At 44.8% G+C, this 7,884-nt stretch overlaps 1 protein-coding gene across 1 annotated transcript in view; it reads right to left on the bottom strand.

The window, feature by feature from the left end:
- AEBP2 (AE binding protein 2) overlaps positions 1–487 on the bottom strand; it is a 102,358-nt gene extending 101,871 nt beyond the window's left edge. Inside the window, exon 1 of the mRNA XM_019515839.1 lies at positions 470–487. Coding sequence (XP_019371384.1) covers positions 470–487 — 18 coding nt within the window. The remainder of the gene's footprint in view (positions 1–469) is intronic.
- Between the last annotated feature and the right edge of the window lie 7,397 nt (positions 488–7,884).

Here is a 7,884-nt window from a genome sequence, read left to right as displayed (position 1 = left end):
GCGTGTCCCCGCCCGTGCGCGTGCGTGCGTGTGTGCGCGCGCGTGTGTCTGTCCGCCTGCTACCGCCGCGCCGGGCAGCCGCAGAGGGGAGGGGCCGCCGCACGCGCTACGGAGCGCGCCCGGGGACAAAATGGAACCGTTGGAGTTTGGGGGGGTGTGCAGCGCCCAGCGCCAGGCGCCTGCGGAGGCGAGGAAGCGAGAACGAGGCTGCGCGTGAGACGGGCTGTTCCAAGTGCGAACGGGGATGGGGCAGGAGTAGGTGGAGCACTGCATTGCATACACATGGGAAGGAAGTTGCTCGGCTCCCGGCTTCCTGCCGTGGACTCACGCGTGCCCCTAGGCTACTCACGTGGTGCCCCCTGCGCCTGGGGAGCAGGTGGGGGTGGCCACCCCAGCCCCCTCACCCCGGGGTGCCTGCCCCACGTGGCATGGGGAGGCTTCCACACGGGGAAACCCCCCCCATACTTACCTGGTAGGGGAATACCATAACTTGGAAGGTGGTTTTCCTAGGGAAAAGCACTTTCTTGGCAGGAGATAATTCAGTGGGCAGATTTTGGCTACATGCCGACTCCTCCCTCACGTGCTCCTGCAGCCATAGCCCCAAGGGCAAGTGAAACTCGGGGGGCATCTGAACCCCAAGCTGCCCGGCCTGCACAGAGGATGCCTGTCAAAGGATTGGGAAGCATCTGAAGCCCCAGGTGGGGGTGGAGCAGGGCCACATTTGGTTCTTGAATGACTCACGGATTTGGACTTGATTTGGCTTAGAACATGAAAATCTTTCCTCAAAAAGCAAAGTGTTAAGCGTGGGCAGCCTCCTCGTGGCCTCTGTCAGTACGGGGATTCCCCTGCGTGAAATCCTTGCAAAGCATGTGTGTGCACACCTCGCCCTGTGGCACCTGGCACAGCCTGGGCAGGCACCGCAGGGTGAGGCTGCTCTTTTGTGGCCTCTCTCAGTTCTTTGCCACAGAAGAATCACTCTCCTGTTTTTCAGCCATCAGGAACGGAGTGAAAGCTGCAAGCCGGTGTTGCTGAGAGGTGCCCTGAACTTCGTGAGGGTGTCTTGTGCGTAAATGGTTGAGAACCGTTGGGCCCGTTGGTTCCTTGACTGGGTCACCGAGGCAGCCAATGCTAACATGCTTCATCCCACAGAGTGTGCCATACAATAAAAATGCTGAATGCTAGGCCCAGGACCAGACACCAGTCCCCGGACAGAGAAATACCAGGCCACGAGAGAAAAATCAGCAGAACCTCCCGTTCTAGCAACTCATGGTTGCTGCTTTCCTGTCTGGAAGGATCCCAAAACCCCAATCGAAAGTTACTTGGCCTGGGCCTAAGACAGTCCCAACACGTGGAGATGAACTCACCCCAGCAATTGCCCACGGATCCATTAGCAGTAACACTGTACCATAGCAACATCAAAACAGGAAACACCAAGACAGCCAATATGCTGAAAAAAATGGGATATCAAATCTGAAAACAAACCAACTACATCTGCCCCTAGAGAATCGGGTAAGCAAATTTAGAGGACTATAAATGGTATGTTTTGCTTTCTGAAAAAACATTTGGCCCAGGCTGAGATCAAGTTCTTAATTGCTAGAATATGGAGTTGGTGGGAAAGTATGAAGTGGGCCTGAAAACAAGGTTTGGGAATAAGAGAGTTGCAGCCTTTGCATTATTCTTGTTAACACACACATCTTCGAATGGCCAACTCTATCAGAGCGGACATTAAAAAACTTACACCCTTGCTATAAGATAAAGTACTTGTCGTATGCTTCCTTTTTCTCTTTACGGAGAAAAAGATGCAATGCAGATTTTGTTACCGGTATGCAACTGATCTTTATTGCCCAGCTCTGGGTTAGGGTTAAAAAAAAATGTGCTAGTTGTCATACTGCAGTGGCCAATAGCTATAAAGGTGGCTATAGTGCCACTTCAGATCTGTGCTTCCCTACGTTCAACACTTTAGCCAATCTATGGATTATGATCCAGGAATGGAACAGAAAAGGGTGGGTGCCAGGTCGTGATAAATCAGAATTATTTAGTGTACTTACATAAAAAGTTGCTTCTAACATCTATTCTAAGGAAGCAAACAGAGGAACGAATGGGGAATGAATGGTTAAGAACCTGGATTTCCTTGAGATGTGGTGTCCATGCAGTTTACTCTTGGTGCCCCAGGAGTTCAAGAGCACAATCTTTTGGCCAGCAGCCTTCCTTGAGGACGTATACATTTCCTGAGTTTCCTTGTGATCCCACCAATTGGAAATAAAGAGTTGTGCAGGCCCAATCAACACACAGTTTCTTCACCATTACAGTACCAACAGTAGCAAGGAATGAGGGCAGGCTATAGAATACACAAAAACACATCTCAAAGGATTCCATTTACCATGGGACAAGTTAATTTTGTTATTCCTTTGAGTGGGCATCTCTATATATTCCGCTTATGGGATGTCACAAGCAGGAATCTAGTACAAGATGGTATGCTGAGAAACTACGTAAGCAGCTACTGCACTAAAGGCTTGAGGCTTAGTTCAAGTATTGTATGAAGCCTGAGCAGCTGCCCTGCAGATGTCTCAAATGAGTATGCTTTGGAAGGGAGCTACTGAAGCTGCCTAAGCCCTGGTGAAGCAAACCATTAGCTGACCAAGTAGATCTAAAGTAGGTAGCTCATCACAGGGCCTAATGAATTCTAGCACATACTTGGGTATACTGTAGGCTGGTATTACTTAACCTTTCATTCTGTCAGCAAATGTTACAAATAGTCTCAAAACCTTATCCTTTCATTTGCAAAGAACCAATTTTTTTCAGAGTTTCCCCAAAACTATTTAAAGTATATGGCCTAGCTATCCCCTGCTCGATATAGGTTTAGGGGGAAATATGAATTAAAGAATCATGTGGCTCAAAGGAAAATCTGCAATTACTGTAGGCATGTGAGTACCTACTCTGAACCTTATCCTGCAGTGTTGCATAAGAAAAGCCAGCTGTGAGAGCCTGCATTTCCCCCCTTATTTTGACTCATGTCATTGCAGCTCAAAAGGATGTCTTCATAGATAAATGAACAAGAAACAGGATGTCAGGCATTAAAATAGGAAGCTCATTAAGTCTGTAAGTACCACATTAATGTCCAGTACAGGTGGCAGTTCCCTAATTGGTGGAATAAATCGGTATAAAGTGTAGTCTAAGCCATCCAAATAATTATTTTTTATAGTTGCAATATGGGATGAGGATGTAGCAAATGACAACTTGTTTCCCTTTTTTTTTTAAACTTTTGTTTCCAGGAGGCTCTAAGGTGGTTGTAGTTTCCCAGTGATTATCCCTTCCTAGAGCAGTGGTTCTTACCTTTGTAGACTCATGGCACCCTCCATTACTTTTATAAATTGAGCCATAACACATTTTAAATAACTCATTTGTTTATTACAGTGTATACCTCCTTGCAGATAGGGCCAGGTGGTGGGGGAATGGCCAGTCAGGGAGAGCCTGAGCCTGCCCTTATTTTCTTATCTCCTCCCAAGTCACTTCACTTCTCACTTATCAACGCTGGCACTCTGAGAATCACTAGCTTAGAGTAAAAGCTTCTGGTCTTTCTTATTTTCTCGTACAAATCAGTATATAACCATGAAGAAAAAGTACTTTCTTATACAATGTGTAGTTGCTGTAGGAGGTGGTGGAGGCAGATAGCATAGTCAGGTTCAAAAAGGGATTGGATAAATTCATGGATGATAGATCGATTAATGGCTATTGTACAGAATGTTTGGAGACATTTCCTCTGGTACCTCTAGCCCATAAACGTTGGATGCCAGAGAGGATATTGCATTGGGGATATATCACTCTAGAGATACCTGGTTTGATGCTCTCTTTGTATGGCATCCACTTCTGCCTCTGTCAGAGGCAGGATACTGGGCCAGATGGGCCAGTCATTGGACCCAGTGTGGCACTTCTTGCTCTTATGAAAGGAAGCATTTAATATTATAGGTCAGTGGGCTGTGACCATGAGCACCCAACTTCCTTGAACTTCAGAAAAGGTCAGATCGGCAGAAAAGACACATTTATTATATCCTACTAGAAGCAGAACCCCTATTTGCTAAAGCAGGGGTCAGCAACCTTTTAGGAATAACAGGTCGGGATAACGCGGAAATAGAGTTTTTGCACTAAATCAATCTAGGCCCTCAAAGAGAAAACGTAACACTGCACCTCTTGGGGAAACACCCAGACTTTGGAGTCTGGATGATTGGCATCACTCTGAAATGAGGCAATATCAGAACCATGTAGAGCTTCCTGAAGGGATCTGATTTCTCTCACACAAGTTATATATTTAACTCCTCTCTGCTTTTCTGTGGGAGTTTTGCAAGAAAGACATATTCTGCTAGGAATAGTTGATAAATAGCAATCCAGAACTGCATTGGCAGAGGTGTAACACTAACATCCTAATAAATTGAGCTACTAAGATTCTTTTCCTCTGGGAGTCATCTTTGTCTGTTGCTACCTACTCCTTTAATCAGCTGTGAGATTCACTAACAAGACAGGTGCTGAATAAAACTGACAAATGCTACCTGGTACTTTGTATCTGCCTTTTTAGAGCTTGGTATTACTGTGGTTGGTATTTGCCAAGTACTAAATACATTTTGCCAACTCTAAAAGGGCTTCACTGACAGGTGCAATCAAATATCCAGGTATGGAGTCGTGAAGAATGACAATAGCCCTCTTAGATCTAACCCACCAGTATTTGAAGAGACTAGATTATACATCTGAACAGATACTGAAATTAAAGTGCTTGAAGTCATCCAGGAAAGAAAGTATAGATTGGATCAAATAACTCATCCAGGAACAGAGGACATGTAGCAGCTGGCTTTGTCTGATCTTGTTGGGCCTAGTACTTGCAGGAAGCACTTCTGGACTCAGGTGGAGCATGTCACATCTGAGGGCATTGTATAGAGTGGTTTAATAAAAAATGAAGGCAAAAAGCACACCTTAAACTGAGTCCTTTAGGACTTACACATGGAGCAGTGTGTGCGTTTTTTGGCAGGGGATGGGGGGGGGATATATTACATACCCCCAGGGCCCAGATAAAAAATGCTTTTTAATGTGCCCATTAATTGATCACAGGTGACAAAATGTTTAAGATGGACAACTTAAAATGTCCCTAAAGTATTGTACCTGGAAGCAATCCCCCACAAGATATAAAAAGGAAAACCACTTAGTAAAGTAGGTAAACTACCAAAATCTGATCAATGAGCAAGGTATCCTGGGTGAAACTATTGCAAACTGGTGTCAATACTTTCTACGATTTCCAAAGATTTCTGTAGAATTGAATGGAGATGTAGGTGCCTTAGAGTTCTGTCTGATAGCCGCAGAGGGTGTAAAGGAACTGTGCCACTCTTTGCTCTTGGCACTGGGGCAGGTGGATACCCAGCGTGCATGTGCAATCTCAGTGGACATTGCTGGTGAAACTACTCCAGTTGTCAGGTGCATCCATACCAGCAACACAGCTGAGTTCTTGAAAGCAGTCTGGTAGAACTAGGATTATTTAGTCTAGAGAACAGAAGCCCAGTAAGTATGCAGATAGAAAAAGGGTAGCTGTAAAGAAGATGGTGATCCAGTATTCTCTATGTTTGCAGAGGACAGGACAAGTAGCAATGGGCTCAAATTGCAAAAAGAGAGATTTAGATTAGATAGTAGGAGGAACTTCCTAAATAGGAGAATGGTTAAATATTGGAACAGATTACCTAGTGTGTGTGTGCAATTTCCCACTTGAACTAATGGGACAGTTAATCTGCAGGATCAAGCTGCAGCATCAAGGCCTAAGATGCAAATATTGTGGAAAATATAAGGTCAGATAAAAAATCTGGCCCCCTAGATTGCAAAGCAGGGGTTGGCAATCTATAGCCCATGGCCTGAATCCAGCTGGTGGAGCCATTGGAGAGAGCCTGTGGATGTTTTCCCAGTGCCACTGCACCCACCTGATTTGCCCCTGATACAAAGTGAGTCTTTCTGACCTGCAGCTGGAAAACATTACCTACAGCTGGTGTATTGCAGTTTGGGATGGCAGGTTCTGTTGTTTAAACATTTAAATATTATTGAATGGTGGGCTGTGACCACAAGCACTCAATTTCCTTGAACTTCACAGAAGGTCAGATCAGCAGACAAGACCCATTCACTATATCTTTTTAGAATTAGCACCCCTATTCACTGAAATGAGTCAGCAACCTTTTAGGAATGACAGACCGAAATAATGCAGCCCAGTCAAAGGCAGAGTTGCCACCACTACTTCCCTGGCTGACAATTTCCCTTGCAGCCAGTATGCCTACAACCTGGTTGCTGCATGCTGCTGAATTCCCTCGCTGCCAAATTGTTGTTGATGTCTGGGCTTCGCAGGCCAGATGAAATTGCCTGGTGGGTTGGATTCTGCTTGAGGATCATAGTTTGCCAATCCCTGCACTAGAATAATTCAAACCAGTTTCAGTGAGTACTCAAATGATTGCACCATAGCTGGCAAAACCTAATGCAGAGTATTATGCATCATATATTTATCTTCTAAGGTTCCAAAACATGCATGGTTATGGATCCATCCCATTTATTGAAAGGAAGTGAACCTGATAGATTCTGCTCAGTTTTGTAGGCATAACAGTGTTGATCGCTATTTTCATTCAGTTAAGTCTCAGAGAGAGAGAGAGAAATGAGAAAAACCTGCTTTTCTGTGCGCAGCATTCACTGAATGTGAAAAGGGCTTCAACAGGATATAGAAAGTGGCTGTTGTCATGACAGCACTGGGAAGCCAGGGGATTGAAAAGATCTTCATCAACTCACTGCAGCAATTCTGTGCCAGTGGAACAGCACTGCCCGTCTGCATACTAAAGAAAGAGTCAGGGACATGCCAGATTGTCAAATCATTCTGGGTTCACTCTGCAAACTTTCCTACTCTCTCCCCTCATCCTGGGATAACTTGGTTATTTTGCAAAAATGCAAAATACTGTTGTTTCTCATGCAGGTGCCTATGTTGCTTAATAAAGGACAAGTGCCCATTTCTCTTCCCTTTTTTCTTGTTGCCTTCCCTTTGCATTGCAAGAGAATGCAACCTACATGTGTGGAAAATGGACAAAATGCTACAGGTCTGTGTCTACATTTCACTAATGTTACTTCAGTATTTTTAGGCTATTTCCATTGAATGCTGTGGTATTTCTATGGCAGTTAAAATTTTTAACGAGAGCTTGAAGTGATGTTCTGACAAAACTCCTATCCTCTGTGGTCAATTCTGGCCATTGCTTAGGCAAATAAAGTTATTTTCATTCATCCTGCAATAGGGCAGCTTGCCATTTATGTCAACTGCCATGCTGTGTGATCACTTTGAGTCACATTTCTGGGGGTGGGGGCAGTTACTATCTCAATAGAGCTTTTGTTAGTCAGAAGTGACAGAAAATGATGGGATGCACAGCTGTAATCTTTGAATTGTAAAATGAATAAAGTACTGTTTTGCTGTGTGCAGATCGGTGGAACTGCCACATTTGGGTTTCTTGAAGCAAAGAGGAACATACATGTGAAATTTTGAAAACGTGTTTTATGCTCATTATGATTGACTCTAACGGCAGGGTAGTGCGAGTCAGGAGATGTACGTTGAGATTGTCACTCCTGCAGTGGCCCTTTTAGATCAGATAAAAGGCCAAACCAGGGTGAAGGCTTCTCTGCAAACCCTGGAAATCCTGGCCTCACTGAAATGAATGGCAAAACCCTTTGCCTTCAGTAGGGCCTGGGTTTTACACCTGTGTGTGACTCATAACAAATTTCCATAGTGCTTGAATTGAGGAAGATGGCCACAGGCTGTGCGCTGAGGACACCTTAGCAAGCTTTGATATAGTGTGCAGGATGGTATTAAGAGCCAACACTGTTGAGATTCTG

Source organism: Gavialis gangeticus, unplaced genomic scaffold, assembly GCF_001723915.1.
Source record: "Gavialis gangeticus isolate Ggan-Ray unplaced genomic scaffold, GavGan_comp1, whole genome shotgun sequence".
Taxonomy (NCBI): Eukaryota; Metazoa; Chordata; order Crocodylia; family Gavialidae; genus Gavialis; species Gavialis gangeticus.
This window is presented reverse-complemented; position numbering and strand designations above follow the sequence as displayed.